The sequence below is a fragment of the Apteryx rowi genome, unplaced genomic scaffold, assembly GCF_003343035.1.
Source record: "Apteryx rowi isolate R43461 unplaced genomic scaffold, aptRow1 scaffold_151, whole genome shotgun sequence".
Lineage (NCBI taxonomy): Eukaryota > Metazoa > Chordata > Aves > Apterygiformes > Apterygidae > Apteryx > Apteryx rowi.
In genome coordinates, this window is record NW_020447764.1 from 1,661,570 (window position 1) to 1,679,440 (window position 17,871).

The 17,871-nt window shown below is 40.0% G+C and overlaps 1 protein-coding gene across 1 annotated transcript in view; it reads left to right on the forward strand.

Moving 5' to 3' along the window:
- Positions 1–17,871, forward strand: part of RELN (reelin) — a 277,854-nt gene that overhangs the window by 144,212 nt on the left and 115,771 nt on the right. Inside the window, exon 11 of the mRNA XM_026059038.1 lies at positions 13,395–13,540. Coding sequence (XP_025914823.1) covers positions 13,395–13,540 — 146 coding nt within the window. The remainder of the gene's footprint in view (positions 1–13,394; positions 13,541–17,871) is intronic.

Consider the following 17,871-nt stretch of genomic DNA (forward strand, 5'->3'; position numbering starts at 1 on the left):
CCTTATCAGCTTCCTTGACAATGTTAATAAACAGTCACATTTCTGGATGTTATTTGCTATCTATCTAACTCAGTATTGATTGGTTTGTACAAAACTGTTGGGCATCAACTCCTTTCCAGAATTATGTAATAAAGATAAGTAATTCCATTGGACCAAGAGAGTGAAATATTAAGAATAACAGGAAGAAACAACAGAAAGAATTTTTCTAAATTTCTCTTTTTTACTGGGTTTATTTTTCTATATTGATCCTTTCTTTCTCATCACCTTTCACTATGTAGAATGACTGATACTTGCATATTTCCCAGGTGGAAGTGCACTTGCAGTCTGAGATGCATACACTTGTACCTCATCCATTTGAAAGCCAGTACTGAAGGAAGAGGAAATAATATGTATTTATTTCCGATTGGAAAAGGAATAGAAATTCCCCTGTGTGTTTTTATTCTTACTTCTGGACTACACCAGCAGGTATTGTTCAGATGGTGGAACCTTCTCAAGGGAGACTCCGTGGCACACCTAGGGCAGTAAATGAAGCAACCAAGGCTACGAACTTGAGCACTAGCCCATGACCTTGCACACCTTCAGTTGCTACCCACTCCCTGGCTTGGTTTTGGCCTGTGCTATCGCCCAGGCATCATGTTCAAGGCATGCATAGTCATGGGCCAGGGACTGTTTGCAGCAGGCAGTAGGGTTGACACCACTCTTTTGGTGAGAGGGAGTTTACCCAGGTGGGTACAAACTCTGCTGTGTCATTTGCTGTCAAGGCCAACGTTACTTGTTCTGGTCTAATCTCATTACTCTTATGGGTTTAGCAGATTAGAGCACACTGGTGCCCTTCTCACCCTTCCCTTAGCCGTCCCAAACCTTTAAAGGGATTTCTCACTGAATACCATTTTGTTGTCTTCATTGTTGTGTTAAGTATTGTGCTAATAAAGGTAGACATTAAGGTGTGGTTTGTTAGTTGTTTAAAATAAATGCTGCTGTTGCTTACACACTTAGATTTAACTCTTCCAGTTCCTTTCCTGTTAGTTCTAGAGGCAATGGCTTTAAGAATTACTTATTATATCATCTGGTGCTTTTCCTAACTTTCAGTGGTCACGTTGGATGCTTATCCTGTTGCAAAGAAAGCTACTGTCCTTATTTCTTATGTCTTTATTGTTATATGTCTACATTTTTCTGTAGAAAGCTTACTGTGATAGTACTTGAGGTCTGCTAAAATAAATAGCAAACTCTACAATTCCAGCAGTTCTGCTGACAAAGCCACTCAGATTAATAACTCCAAAGTATAAAGTAAAAAGGCAACTGAAACAAAGAAAAGTACTATCATGAAGTACTTATCTAGAGCCTGGTTTATTTTCTGTGATGGATTCAGTCACTGGAGTTGACAGCTTTAATGATAATTATGCACTGGTCTGTTGACTCTGGTTTGGTGGAACTGGATAGCATCTTCTTCAATAAGTGCTTGTGGGAACTTGCCTGTGCACAGCTTGGGAAGCAGTTTCCCCTCCTTTACTGGTCTGCTTAAGCTTGGACCTGGAATTTGGTTACATTTCTTACTGCACTCAGGAGCTAGTTGTTACTAGTTTGAACACATGCCTGGCTGCAGACGCAGCTGGACCTGGCTACTGAGACAGGAAACAAGCTGAGAGATAAGCCACTGAATTTGTGTGATTCAATTCCAAAGAAGACAGTAAAAGACAAGAAAGATGCTGTTAGCAAGGCCAAGCAACCCTTAGGAGATTAATTGGATCTACTGGAACATATTTATCTATGCTGGACTGTGTGGAAGGGTGTTGAACAGGATAAATTCCTGAATGTGTTTCAATATTTCCAGTGACAGCACTGAATGTGAGCAGAGCCTTGGAACTGAGAGTGGTTATGATGTTGCACTGGTGATTGAGATTGCTGAAATGTATGAAGCAGGTCTACAGTCTGAGTGCTGTTAAACATTTGGGGGCCTCAAGACTCTATAGCTAATTGAGGAAAAAGATGAAATCTTCCTTCAGTAATGCTTCTTGGATTTCTCCTCCTAAAGAATAGAAAAGTGATCTCATCTTTCAGTGAACACTTCATATATCCTGAGATTTGATCAGAAATTGTTGTCTTTTGAGATCCAACATTTACTAAATTTTCTAGTTTTCTCTGATTGCCCCAGTCCAAGATTGGGTAGGGAAGCTGAAAAGTAGCAATTGACATGAGATAAGAACCAACCTCAGCAGTCTTATTATTCAGGCCTCTGTAGCGCTTTTGATTACATAAAAAGTAGATCTGAGGCCAACCCATCTGTCTCTGAAATTTTTCCACATGTGGGAAAAAGCAGTATATATAATCACAGACAACACGGTTGCGATGTACTTGGTCATGATGTGACACTTCTCAGCTTTGAGGAGAGTCAAGTTATAGAATTGTTGTCTCGCACAGTAGTTGCAGCAGCTCTGCACTTGGTGGATGAGGATAACAGTTTAGCTGCTCAGCTAAGCACTTACGTGACACAATAGCAAAAAAGAATCAGGAAAGAAACTGGTGAGAGACGGTGTCATCAGCCCCTGACATTTCCTGAAATACTACCACTTACCACCAATACACAGTGCTAAAGTACTTCCAGTTCTCTGTGGAGGCAAACAGAAATTGTCTGTATTGGTTTCTCATCACTTTTGCTCCTTCTGTGTATTGCCAGTTTTGCAAAAACTCTCTATATATACAGGGCGGAGCTAGATTATCTTAGGACTGATGCAGCAGTGTCTCACAAATCATCGTGCAAAGGTGCATCCAGGCTACTGGCAGAGTTACCGACTAGTTATCCAAATAATGGGACAGGACCTACCTGCTAGATCTGGTATTGGGTATACCCTGTCCTCTTGCATCCCCTTGGTTGGCACTCAGGGACCACACCGGCAGCTGTCCATACTGTTGAGGTGCAAGCGTGCAGCCTGGCAGTCTGGCCTGGCCCAGCCAGCACACTTGGGCATGCTATGGAGGATCGCCCAGGCCAGGGTCAGGGCAGGAGGGACGCGGTTAGATGCCTTGGTATGGGGACAAGGGAGGGACGTTCTGTGCTGACCAGAGAATGGTACCTGACCCCTTTTATTCACTAATGTGGACATGACCAATTAATCCTGAAAAATCTTGTTTTTTTCCATGCAAACATTACTTAAAGAAGACAACAGCCCACTATAAATACTGTGATCTTTAATGAGATTTCTGGGCTCATATTTTTTACTTTAATTCGTACTAATATTTACCTCAGCTGAATGTGACAAATCCTTATGTATCTTCCATTTAGGAAATATTGAAGCACACCACTCTTTCATGGTGACAAATCTGTCCTTTAGGCACTACTCAGTCAAAACATATTTGTAAATGAACTGGTCAAGCTCATTCATTGGAAAAAATAATAGTTCCATTATGTGATCTCAACTGTTTGAAACGTCTCTTGAAGACTATGGCTGACTGCTTGCTGTCTCAGTGACCAGCAAAACTGCTCACACAGTTGCTGGTCAGGCAAATGAGTGAGGTGCACACATGAATAGTGGGGCTAGCCTCTGTGTTTCAGAAACATAAAGTCATGCTCCATCCTAATTCTATGTCCTTATCCAAAAAGTGTATTAAAATTCCATATTAGCCAAAAAATGAATGTGCCATTTCCCCCCACCCCAGGCCTCGCTGTCACAAATATGAATTAAAACTACATTATTTAAACAGTCTGAGATCTGACCATATAGCACCTGAAAGACAAAAGCATTTCACATTTCCCCTAAACTCTTTGGTTTGTGTCTGGACAAGCATGAAGGTCAGACTGCCTGCTACATTTTTTATCTCTGTTAAATAATGTATAGATTTTAGATCATGCTCCATTAGAGCAATGGCTGTCTCTGTAGTATGCTTTGATATTAAGATTTGCAGAGCTGGTACATAGAACAGACACTTTAAAAAATACATACGCAAACACAGTCTCATCACATTGATGTGTGATGCTCAGTTTGATTAGCTCTTCTGGCCTTCTTTGCTCTGGCTTTCCATCATTGAGGTATCACTTGTCGGTGTAGGTCATGAGTGGAGATATAGGTACAGTGTTTCCGAGACTGTTTCTTACTAGTCAAATTAATTCTTTGAGAGAGATTCTGGACACTTGTACTCTCTGTCCAGCATCTCCTTTTCCTTTGAGTCCAAATGCAATCCTGACTTGACAGGATGGTAAAAGGAGCTTGAAAGCAGAGAAAGTCATACCTTCACTGTCCTATTCTGGAAATACTGTACAGGAGGGAAAAAAAAAATGTGTACATTTTATAACAGACATTTCTAGAAGATTCCTCCAAAGCTGGATCACTTTGACTCATGCAGTCTAGAGCTGTGAACGTGCTAAGTCCATTTCAAGCAAATTCTATTGCAAATAGCTAACCATCACTAGCCAGCTACTGGTAATCAGTGTTATTAAAACTGATGTGATACCAAAGTCACAGCCCTGTCAAAACTCAAAACAATGTCCTGATAAAATAAGCCCCTTGTAAAAGATGTGAGGAGCATTACACTCATTAATTTTTAAAATGATCCTCAAGTGGATTTCAAGCCTGTTCTGAGATAGTCTCCAAGTCAGCATGCTCCCCGTTTTGCTAGTTTTGAAATAGCTGTGTTACCTGCCTTTCAGTATATTTGTACCATGCAACTGTGCCTACTTGTGGTGGTTAAATAGCAGGTCACCACTTTTCGGTTCATTTTAATTTCCCAGAATTGCATACCACCTTCACAGAAGAGAAAACTACATAAGAAAAGAGTAGGGGAAACAGAACACTCCCACTCAGAAAAATATGTTGAAAATGCATCCATCAAACTCCATGACCTTTCACCACACCCTGAGCACATCAGAGCTACGCACATCCTAGATCTACGAGTCCTTCCTGAACGTGTGTTGCTGTGTATCCCTGAGCAGAGAAGACATGCACATGAGTTAAGAGACTGGCAAAAAGAAAGGCTGAGTAAGCTGTTCCACAACCCCAGTTCCAGAGCAGGTTTCCAAATCTTTTCTGAATACTCTGTTAATTAATAGGAATGGCACTGGATATTCTTCTTTCAAAACAAACATCCTGGTAGTCCATAAATATTTTTATCAGTTTGAATGGTTTGTGCTGAAATGAACAAGATTTTTTTTTCCTTTTTGGGGTCTTAAATTCTTGTTAAAAAAGGGCTGAAGTACCAATTGTCTGCATCAGATAAAATATATTTGTTTGCAGAAGGAAAGCTGATGCTTCAGCTATGTCAGAGTGAAAATGGCAGATTGAAATTGCTATGACCCTTTATTGGACAAAGTTACGCAGATATAGATGCTTCTGACAGCACTCTCTTGTTTTTGTCTGAGTCAGATATCCCAGGGTAGTTTAGTGATGGTCCGTGAGCCAAACCCAGCCTTCTGGCCACCTGCTTTGCCTTGCAGGAGCCACTGTCCCCCACATCTACCTAGGAAGAGGCCAGCAGGACACGAGGCTTCCTACTGCACCTGGTTGTAGAGCCCTTTCTGCCTCTCTGTGGGTGGAAGGAGGAGTGTGAGAGAGGAGGAGAGGTGAAGAAAGGGGAGGAGGAGGGGGCACAAAACCTGTCAACCCTTTAGTGATAATGTTGGACCTCTCTGCACTGTGCCCATAAAGGAGGCATTGAATTGCTCTTGTCTGGGTTTTTTGTTGTTAATAATCACACTTTTAATTAAAATACTAATACTTAAATACAATGCCTAGAGATTCATTGGAACTTAAAGCTGCTTGACAGTGGTGCTTTGAGTTGTTCTTACAGCTGAGAATAGCGATGCTTTAGCCTGACCCTTTCTCCATGCCAGTTTCCTGTGGCTCAGAAGTGTGGTGATGGGTGGCAGGGAGCCAAGGTTATCTCTGTGCTAGTGTAAAAACAGCAGGGGTGTTCTTACAGCTGACTTCCTTGGCTTATGGTTTCTAGAAGTAAAGAATTCAGTCTTTACAGGTGACTGTGAGAAGCACATTTAAAAATAAAAAGCAATGTGAATTGGCTCCTGAGATGCTAAAGAGTAGAAAATTCTACTTCGGCTGACTCTTTTCCAACTCTAATTTTTACAGAGATGTTAATACCCTGTCATTACGTTCAGAAGAGCAGGTGAGATTGGAATCATCCTCAGTACAGAGTAGTAAAAACATCAATAGTCCCCAAAATTTCAGTGCATGCCAGTTAACTGACTCATGAAGAAAATTAGTCATAGCCAGAATTTTTGATGTAGCTGTACTGTTATACAAGCATCATGAAATGTCCCAGGGAGTTAAGAACTGTAAGAACCACATGAGTCATTCATAAACAAGCAAAGTGTTTTGAGCACTTGCCTTTGAATGACAACATATAATCAGGAATGATGAGTGAAAACACACTTTATAAACTGCTTCTTACCTCATTTAGAACAAGTTTCGTCCCATTGTTTTGAAAAGGGAAGGATGCACTAAAACTCTCTTTGCACCTGGCCTGCTTGCATAGCCAAAGTTGTAGTTCTGTAACCTGCATTAAATGATCTAAATAAGCATGATGTGGGAAAGATGAAAGTTCCTTTTTTCTCTTGGGAAACTCTTCTAATCACACTGTGGTTTTTCCTTTATTTGAAGAAGAGACTTTGGACCAGAAACCTTAATGGCCAAATCTATAGAATTTAGTATTTAGAATCCATTCTAAATTATGATAATCTTACTGTTACTAGCTAAGTAATTACATGCAAATTACAACTTTATCAATACAAAATCTATTCCTCTACCTGTTATCATGTCAGAATCTGAAAATTTCAAAAACCTACATAACTCATTCCCAGAAAGACACAATATCTTATTTATGGTTCCATTGACAATGCTCCTTTAATTAATTTTCTTCATCGTAGTTCTTGTTCCTCTGCTTCTCATATCTCATCTGTTTGCATTGCCTAGATTTTAATTAAAAAAAACTCTCCTCTCTAAGGAGCAATCTGAAGTGGCAAAAATAATCACTTAAAATATTACACTCATTAAAAAATTGGCTGCAGTCAAAGCCATGCATTTTCAATTTGCCGACAAATGATATTTTAGTTTCCTTTTAAAGTGCATTTTGTATTTGAATAGCATACGCCAGCCAGCCTGGCTATCAGAGATGCTCCTCCAGCTGGGTGGGCTGCATGACAACTCCTTAATGGAGGAAATTGATGGTGCTCTGCTCATGGAGAGGTGAAGGCATACTGGGCAGATTTCTTTCCATCTGCCACTAGCCCTTTGCAAGCTGGCACTGCCCAAATGCCCAGCACACTCATTCCAATGCAAGAAATGTCGCCAAAAAGTAAATTGTGAGGCTACAGCTGTCTGAAAGAATCATCGGGGCCATTAGGCCCAGGAGACATAATATGAAGAGGTGCATCACTATTTGTCTCTGATAAAAATCTAATTAAATGGTGGTAAAGATGACTCTGAATACTTTAAAGACACAGAGGTGAACAACATTTACATGGGAGTGTAGGGATCAGCCTTGGGAAGATGATACTCAGTACCTCAGCCAAAAATCTGTTCCACTGAGGAATTTCGCACTGATGTTTCCTGTTGATGCTTTTCTGAATGGCACAGTTGTATCATTTAGTTGCACTCTGCTCTGCTCTCCACTGTAAAGCCAAGAGGCATTTGTTGATTCTCAGATTTGACCTAAACAACTAGAACAGAAACCTGTTTTGCTGAACTTCAGCACTTCTATTGCTGTTGCCAATCTTTATCTTTGAGCTTCTAAAAATCTTCAGGGCAGGAACTGTAGCTCCAACTGTGGCGTTGGCTGTTGTTTGGCTGTTGACTGTGGTCTAGCTGTAGATGCTTGAACTAGTTCATGTGGCAGGGTGAACTGCAGACTCCAGATGTCCCTCCCAGCCAACAGGTCACACCAAGTGTAGCAGATATCTTCTGTATCTTATGTGGTGTTGTCATGCAAAATAATTAAAAATATGGAGATTTTTCAACTATGTTTACATGACATAGGATCTCAGGTTTCAGTTAAAAATAGGGCCCTTAAGCCATTTAAGTGCTACTGAAAATTAGCATCATTAGTATCTATTTGCGTAAACATAGACAGGCTTCACCAACACCAAATCCAGTTTCCCTACTTTCGCTAACAGAAACCCAATAGTTTTGAACAATCCTAATTGAAACCTTTCTGAATTTTAGATGATCAATAGGTTTTCCTAAAAACACCTACCAAAGGAAGGTGAAAACTGTATGTAGAAGATGTAAAACGTAAGGAGTACAGAGTAGGATAGAAAGGCTGAATCCAACACAGTTCAGTTTTGAAATCATGCGGTACTCTCTCCCATGGTACATACCTTCAAATTATTAGCTATTCTTCTCATACTGTACAACAGAAGGTTCACCCGAGTTGATCAGACTTGCCTTCTCATATAGACATACTGGCTAAGAACTGTATTCATAGACTAGAAGTATTCATAGATAATTTAAGTTATTTGATTTTAGAGGAATGCCTTGCGTATTGACAATCTGGAATAATATTTGCTAGCCAGACTGATGGTGGAATCCACTCTGAAAGCAAATGTTTTGTTTGTTTTAGATTTGGCTGTTCCATACTGCTTTGCCATGTGCTACAACATGGTACACTGAAATAAAACTGCTGCAGTACCAAGAGGCTGGTTTAATAGATACATTTACCTGTAGCAAAACAATTCGCAAATCAAATCCATGTTAAACTAGTAGAGGATATATCAGCAATTTAAGCATGATTTTTTTTTCTTAGTTGTAGTAGTACCACTGTAGAATCAAGGAGCCCTGACCAAGGAATACACCACTGTTGCCTCTTCAGACACAAACCAGAAAGATATCCTGTGTCTCAGTAAATTAGGATCCATTAATAAAACAAGGGGCAAGCGTTGGGGCTGGGGAGATGAGGGAGTAAAAAGAAACAGTGCAAGTAAGAGGTGACAGCGCTCATCCTGGTAAACAGTGGATTATTCAGTCTAATCAACAACAAGCTTTGTTAAGAAAATCATTAAGGAGGTGTTTGAAAGACGGTGTCTTCTGGGGAATTTGCCAAGAGCGATGGGCAGAACGGGCAAGGGCATGAAAGTTTGATTATCTCACCAACAGACATAGTGGCAAGCATCAACAGTCAAGAAAAAGTAAGCCACGTGATGGTGCATGTGAGAGATGGTGGAGGTAGGTGAGGATATGCCATGCAGGGCCTTGAAAGTAGGGAAAGAAGCAGTGGTATTATAGCTATTCAGTAGACAAACTTTAGAAACCCCTAAAATTCACAATGAAGATTAAATTGAAAGCAAATCCAAGCATGCTGAGATATGGGAATACATCCAACCAATTTTCATTTTGCCCTATTCATACTAAGCAATAGCTTAACAATTGCAGCTAGTGAATAATAGTATTGGTTGTGCCAGATTAAATTAAACTGATGTTTTTTTTCCCTTGGGATGACCACAGTCCCTGAACACAACTTGGCTTCTCTCCTTTTGGCAACAGGCAAGGGTTGTCTATTTAGGAATACAACAGTTTATTTATTGCAGGCTGATAGTCCCACTCCTACTGCACACAATAGGAAGTAGCTACTGTTTTAAGTGTCTACCTTCAAGTGTCTGCAAGTGTCGTGTTCTATTATGTAGGTAATTTGGGAGAAAACTTTGTTTAATGAAGATTATCGGAATTGTCAAAGGATTTATTCTCTAAATTAGTATTACCTCACAAAGTAGTTAACTTTCTAGTGTTGTAATTTGTGCAAGGACAAACTAAATGTTTCACATGCTTATAATCCCCCGTTAACACAAAATTGAACTCTGCTTTAGTTTTGAAACTACAGCTTCTGTGGTAACAAGGAGAAATATCCTACATGTTGTTGCTTTTAGTTAAAATTTTACTCAGCAGCCTAATTTGTTCTTATCTTATAAATAGTTTGAGTGTAAATAAATATGAAGCAGAGAACAAACAATCTTAAATTGATAAGAGAGAATTTTATATGAGATATCTGCAGTATCTACAGTTTAGGGAGAATTTAATCTATTTAGTTTCAAAAAACAGTACTTGATCATTTCAGCTTTTTTATCGCTTTAGTATGACATAAAACTGTAAAATTCAGTCCTTAAATACTGGAAGTATATAGACTACCACCGTAAGTATAAAGCCTTTAATTTGGGAAAGAGGCAGCACAGTAGGCAAATTATACTTTAGTTTTTACTTTCTAAAGGCTTGGATTCACATCCTGGGTTGAACCCAAGAGAAAATGAGTCTGATGGTTTCAATTCTTTCCCTAATCTGTTCAAGCCCTATTACAAAACTGCAAAATAATTTGACGCAGTCAGCAGTCTCCTGGATGCTGAACAAGGCTGACGAGATAGCTGGGGTGCTGCGGGTCAGAGCAAAGAGCTTGCTTCGCCCCCTGGAAGATTTGGCTCAGCGCTCTGTGTCGTTATTCACCACTCTGCAGCACGTCGGATGAGAAAGAGTAATAAGGGTAACTACAGGTGGCGATGGCTTGAAAAATAAAAAAGGAAAAAAAGGAAACGAGGAGCTAAGTCTAACCTGGGGGGTGCTGATGGTACAGGCGAGAGCAAGGTGGCCGGTCGGGGAGGCTGATGCTGCGAGCGGAGGAGATCCTGCCCTTCCCTGAGCACCGCCGTTCGCACAGACGGGGCCGATCCCCGACCACCACTCCCACGGGCATTTTCCTCGGGTCCCAAATTATGGTAGCTGAGCAAAAAGGGGCCAGACCATGATGGCCCTCCCTCAGAACTCCTTAAAAAGCCGTGCCTATGTTTTGAGCATGTCTCATATTCTTTTTAAAGATAATGGGAGTATATTATTGCCTTTATTAGTAATCAGAATTACCAAAGCAGTTAAGCCCCAGTTTGAACTTTGTCTTCTGTGTAGCTGTTTTACACGAGATTCAAAGCTAACATGAACAGAGGTTGATTTGAGCCATAAATGGTGTGGTTCATTAATACATAAATTAGGTGTGAAATACATATTCATAAAGGCAGGGTAGCTTTATGTAAAACCATAAAGATAGTTTTATAGAGCTAATGAAGTAAATGATCCTTCTGTAGCCTTCTGAGCTTTCGTAGAAGGTTGATTGTACACCGCTGTGCAAATAATTACGTGTTTGTCCTTTTGCCAAACTGCCTAGTTATTTATCCTCACAACCTAAAGGAACCTCCAGCAGACTTATTTCAGTAAATATGCTGCTAGACAGTAGAAGGGCATACTAGCGTTAAGTGATAATGGGGTTGCATCTGTTTTGTTTTTATTTAAATAGCTGGCTTTCATCAAGCAAGAAATTACTAATGGCATGCCCAGCAGTCAAATATATACTTACAGGTAACTTAATACCTGAGAAATATGTAAGGCCTGTAAAGGATTGTCCAAAGCCTGTCTGCAATTGTAATAAATATCTCATTAAGATTTATTTGTTTATTAGGAGATGAATGCTTACATATAAACTTGAATTATCGGAAGTTTTACCCTGAATATTTGTTTTTACTGTATTTGCTTATTTTGACTGCTTGCGGGTAAAAGGAATTTTGCAGTGGATTGATTGACAGGTAAAGGCCTATTTCCTTTCTGTTCAGCAAATGAGGAATAGTCTGAAAAGCAAGGAGCAAAATAAAGAAATTACTCTTAAATTCCTGATGCTAGCAATACATGTGAGAAAGAAAAAGTATTAAATCAGTGAACAAAAGTCATTTTCCATTCAATTATGAAAAAATGCGTAGTACAAAAAGTGTTTTTCAAAGAGAAGTGAAATATAAAACTGTTTTAGTGTTTTCTCCTAGTTACAAAGTATGTTTATATTTTTCTGCCATTTCAGTTTTAGCAGCTGCAGTTGGAAGAGAAGGAAGAATTGTGACAAAATCTATATCATTTATGTGATAAATATACCCAGTGACTTGTCAGCATTTCAAAATCTTACTATTGCTTTGACCTTTGTTTGGAGGAAAAATATTTTAACAGCAATTGAAACAGTTTTTACATTTTTATAGTGTATTTATTTAAGTGATATTCAGTGGTGATAAACACAGAGCTTTTGTCATACAACTACATGCCAAAAAGTCCAAATACTAACTGAGACTTCAAGTACTCAGATTTTTGTCTAATAATGCCCACTGACACCTCTGAAAAGGAAGTCATATATTACATTACAAAATATGAATTTAATTGCTAAGTTATAGGCAACGATACTTGAAAATCATCAACAAACAATTTCAGATATTTCTTTTTTTGCAGTGATAAATGAAAGAAGAGCTATAGAATGTGACTAAATGTGTTCTTTTTTTACATTGTTCATAGAATCACAAAGACAAAGATGTATTGGGCAGTTTTTACTTCTTGCCGCACCTTTCTCTTTGCTTAAAATTTAATTATTCACTGATGTGGCACTACCATGACCTTTTTAAATGCAGCTGAGCTGACCATCATACTTTCCCTTGGCAAGCTATGAAGGCTTTCACAGGCAAGCGCATACTATACAGATGATACTGAAAAGGTCAATGCAATTTAGCATTAATGTATCTCTTTTTCAGATGTTGAACTGTGGTAAGAATGGAGAATCATTCTAATTAATCATTTCTTATTTCAGTTTTCATTTTTAATGTGGCCAAGATTTCCCAGAAAAGCTTTGGAGCTAATTATTACTTTTAACTCTATTTGTTTTAATACAAACAATTCAATAAAGCTCCTCACAGACAGTTTTTCCTGGTGAACGCACCTGGCGTGCCGAGGTAGGCTGGGCACGTCTGGGCACCCAGGTCATCTTCCCTCCGTTCAGCCCCTCACCTTTGCTGTGAGAAGGATTAGGCACAGAACAGAAATGTGCTACTTTGGAAAAGGTGATTTGCATTAAGAATAACAAATAGCCTTTTCACTCACATGCATCAGGCCAGGAGTTTGCCGTATGGCAGCGCGTAGCAACTTCTCAGGCAAACACCTCTGCTGGCAAAAAGCCAGGCGTGGAGATCCAACGTGTTTCATAGCATGAACCTCTTACGCTGACAAAATATCCATGGCAATATTTGATATACTACTGAAGTGTTTTTGTACATGCAGTTGTGATTAGTGGTCCAAGCCAGGTAAAATGGTAATGCCTTAAGAAATAAACACCACTCAGTGACATGGTACGTATTTTTTCTGTGTGAGCACGGTATTACAAGGGTCTGAAATGTGTTTGTAGGGATGCAGGCGTGAGACAAGGAAGCAGTGAGAACTACGTGTGGTCCACGAAAGAGCGAGGAAGACAGTCAATTTTTTATTTTTATTTTGTTTCAGGCACTGGTGAGTTGCCAGATAGTGCGAGGGCTCTCTCTAAGCCCTGATGGTGTGTGAGCAGGGCAGCTGCCCTTACAAACCGCTTTAACATCCCCTCCTGTGTGCTCCTTTTATCTATAGCATAGCTGCCAATCGGATGGCAACTCCATCTACTTCCATGGCACAGCAGGCAGCGAATTCAATTTTGCCACAACACGAGATGTGGACCTTTCCACGGAGGATGCCCAGGAGCAGTGGGCAGAAGAGTTTGAGAGCCAGCCTAAAGGGTGAGTGTCTCTGTCCCGCACCAGGCTGCAAGCATGCATGCGGCGTTGCTCCAGGGAGCCAAAAACTTAACTGAGAATTGCATTCATCTTTGCAGTGAGTTTATAGAAGATTGCTAGAAAAAAAAACAGTACAGTAAGTGACAGATAGTTACAGATTTTAGGAATGAACAAGTCAAGAAAGCCCCGGAGGAACAGCCTGTCTCCAGAGTATTCTCTCAGCAAAGTTGTTAATAAAGAAAGTCATGCTTGCGAATTATACCATGATACTGCAGAAACGCGCTATGTTGGTCTGTTTTTCATTCGGTCACACCTGGCTGTTGCTAATAAACTCCTATCCCTATTAAATCAAATCCCCTGAGAAACTCGTCCTCCCTCTGGGTCCCTACTGTGAGCCACACTTTGGCGTAGGTGTGCTCTAACTTGTGGGGTAACCTGGAGGGCTGGAGGAGGAGGAGGATTTCGAGGCATGGCAGGACAGCGAGGCAACAGCCTTTTAATCTCCGACACCGAGAGCATGGCCGCGGCTGTGCTCTGCCCCCGCAGCACCAGCCGAGCGGTGACGGCAGAGCCCCGGGCTCTGGGGCGCGGTGTCCTGGTGCCGCCGCGCAGATACAGCAGCATGCAGGTGCCGAGATCGGCCTGGTTTCTGTGCAAGAGCGGAGGATCTGCCTGATATTTTACTATTTTTACTTTAAACACACATATGGGACTTCAAAGAACACCTGTAAAGCCTGGGCTAGCAAGGATGCTGCAAGTGTCCTGAAAGTAATATTGGTTTCGACCTACAAAATACTTCATATCATTAGCAGCTGATTCAAGTGCTGCCTTTGTTGTGTCTAAGGTAAAGAGCACCTTTCAAAACACGTTCTAACGTGTCCTGTGAACACTTCGTTTATTTTAGGCTTACAGAAAAAGTGTTCACTGGGAGCTCTTTCCCAGTCTGAATAACCAACCCATGATGTAGACAATGCTGAACTCGTCGTTGTCATGTCATGTCGGAAACTTCGGTTTTAGACAAAAGAAAGAAAATGAGCACATTTGTTTTGTGCTCGGTGACCACGTGGACTACGTTTGAGATGTCCTCTCAGGCTCTTTTTGTTTTGAAAAAACAGGATGGAAGTGTTACCTAGGGCACATCTGCCTTTTTGGTAGATCCTGTCTCTGCTGGACCAGATGTTTAGTTAAGCTAGGTCAGCCCAGCCCCTTCATTGTCAGTTGTTCTAATCAGGGCCTTTCTTTCTAAGATAATGAGTAAACTTTTAAAAATTATTTACAATAACAAATGCTGCTGTGAGCAGAAATATTGAAATAAAACGCTTGTACCACATCCTAGTTTGCAAAGGCACAATTTCTCCCAAATTAAGCACATTGCATTTTCACTTTTCCTGACTCCAGACGATCTGCTGCTGCCACTGCTCTCAGCTGGGAGCTAAGGCAGGGCACAGGCGGCAGATGCACGTCCCGCTTGTCCTGCACAGAGTCACAGAAAGCAGAGCCTGTTCTGGCCACATGCATGTAAAACCTCTGCTGTGCGGCGGCCTGCCCGGGCAGGGGGTAGCTTTGCTTTCCAAGGCACTAAGCAGCCGGCCCAAGTCCTCACAGCCAGGACTTTTTTTTTTTTTTTTTTTGCTTTTCAAATATTACTCTAGATTTGTCTAGAGAAGTTGATAAGAATGGAGGTTTAGCTTACATACAGCCACAAATAAACACTAAAGTCCTTTTTAGAGAAATATTTTCGAATTACTATTTGAAAAATATTTGAAATACTGTTTGACAGTATTCAAATTGTCACAAAAACACGGAAGACAGATAACATAGCGTACATGTTCATAGCAGGCCTGAGCAGAAAATAAAAATTCTGTTTTGTGAAAAACTGTAAAACCTAAAAGTTAATGTAAAAATTGTAAAGCCTAAAAAGTTTGCTCTGTACTGGAGAGAAAATAGGATTTTTAAGATGTCATTCAAAAAGGAAACAGGAAGTCATTTAATGGATTAGTGATGAGAGCGGTTTCCTGGGGTGTAAAGTATTCCTGATCCAGCTCTGCTTGTAATGGGCTGGAGCAGAAGTCAAGCCTCACTCTGACATCCAGGCTGGGTATCCAGCCTCCCGTCACTCTGATCAGGAACTCCACCTGACATCAGAGGACATTTCCTTAAGACTAGTATGTCTTTGCAAAGATTTTGTTAGAGCTGATCAACATTTTTTTTTAACTTCCTCAGGGATTTTTATGGCATTTCCAATACTCAAAAATTACAGAATGAATTTTTAATAATCTTACTAATTATAAAATGAAAGAAGCTTTAAAGTCCTGCATATTAAGCCCTTGGTTTAACCTGATCCAGCCTATCCCAACATTGACTTCTCTATTTTCAGAATTCACCAAGAAATTAGGGCTCAGCTCTTCCCTGATATAAATAACTTTACCTTTTCAGTGGGTTAATTTTAACGAGTAGCTATTTCAGGATCCAAAAGAATGTAATCTTGCATGGTAGTTTTAGGATTCACCACGCCATTTTCAAATATGTCTTAAGTATGTAGGGCCCAGCGCAGAAAAATATTTGCATTATTGCCTTTGAAATTAGTAAGGTTGCAAGCAGTAAGGGACCTAAATGGTTTGTGCGTTTGGGCCTTACATTTCTAAATGTACTTAAAAGTCAGTGAGACTGGTTGCCCCAGTTTCATGGAAATTGTTCTCAGCTGTGAAGATTTCCCTGAGCCTCCTGATATTTCTTTCACTCACAGTTTTGAAGACACGTAACTCCTGAGGAGGTTGATGGTGCAGTTTGTTTCATAGCTCCTCTCAACTCACGCTCAGTCTGTAGGCTCAGGAGAGCAGAAATATGTCTTTGGGGCAGCACTGACTCTCCCTAGACCCAGGTCAGGTGTCGATCACCGGAGTGACAACGAGGCATAGTCTTGCCATGACTTTGGCTCTCCGCCGATCCTTTGGGCTCTTCTGTTGGTTGAGAACAGCCAGGATGAGGAAGTGATCTGTCCATGGCTTCAGTTGGTGAGGAATGACCCCAATATCCATCCTTTACTGGGATAACTGTGCAGAACCATGGTGTCTGCTTTCCCCGGTGGGATTCCCTTGTGGCACAGCTGGCCAGGGGGAAGCAGGATCGAACCCTTACTTTCCCTAATGATGGAGACTAATGGCAAAGTCTGGAGTACTTGGAAGCTCTGCAGTCATATAAAGCATGAATGAAGGTATCAAATTCTCTCCGCAGACAGGAAATAGGTAAAACATTATGTGGCCACTTCCAAGAAGAAAAAAAAGTGGGTTCTTTTTCACGAGGTGGGTCTGACTAGTAAACTTTCCACTACACTAGGCATATCTATTTTATTCAATCATCTGCTTGTGTTATTAAAAGCTATGTCAAAATGCATTCCCTTTTAGGGAATGATCCCAAGAAACATCCATGCTCTGCATCATTCATGACCCCAAGTTATTTTGTTGGTCCATAAAGAAAGTGTTTTAATTGAGCTATATAGAGCATGCAAAAGGACCAATGGACCGTTGTGAGATTTCATTGTATAAGTTAAAGTAGGCACAACTATTTAATTCTTAAACCCAAGAGACCCATTTTCAAAATTATGTTTTGATTATATTTCACATTACGTTTAAAAAGTCTGCCCAACTAAAATATTGAACTCACAATTAGCATTATGTTAAACTGAAGTGCCTTGCAACAGAGCACTTTTATTTACTATATCACAGTGCAGATTAACCATAATTTTGCAACCAAATAGATCAGTTTAGTTCGTATACAGTTCTATGTGCTTCCATTAAGATAGTTGTGTTTGTATCATAAAAGTGTTTCAGTAATACTAATCTGCTAATTCCTTTGTAAAGAAATGAAAGTTTTAAAGCAGAGTTTTCAAACAAACAGTCTTGTTGTTGGCTTCTCTGCCTTAGATCAGTAGGAAAACTGGCAGCTCTTAAGAAGATCCTATACATACATTTTGAAATAGTTTGAAAGGCTAAACTGATAAATAGACTGTTAACTAGTTGTCATAACAGTTTTTGAAATTGTCTTACAGTAGGTTGTTGCTAGAGACCATTTCTGCTAGAACGGGACAGCAAATGGCTTTGTCTTCTCACAAAGATTTCAAAACTTATATGTTTTCTCATTCATCCTGAATTAGTTAAATTATTTGATAATCAGGCTTTAGTGGTTCTGAATAATTTCATTGCTTCATCATCCTTGTAATTTTAAAATGGTTTATTGTGAATTAATTAAGATTTCAACACAAATAAATAATATATCAACCAAAATAATGTACAAGTTTTCAACAGTTCATAATCTTTCAAAATATTTTAATCTAG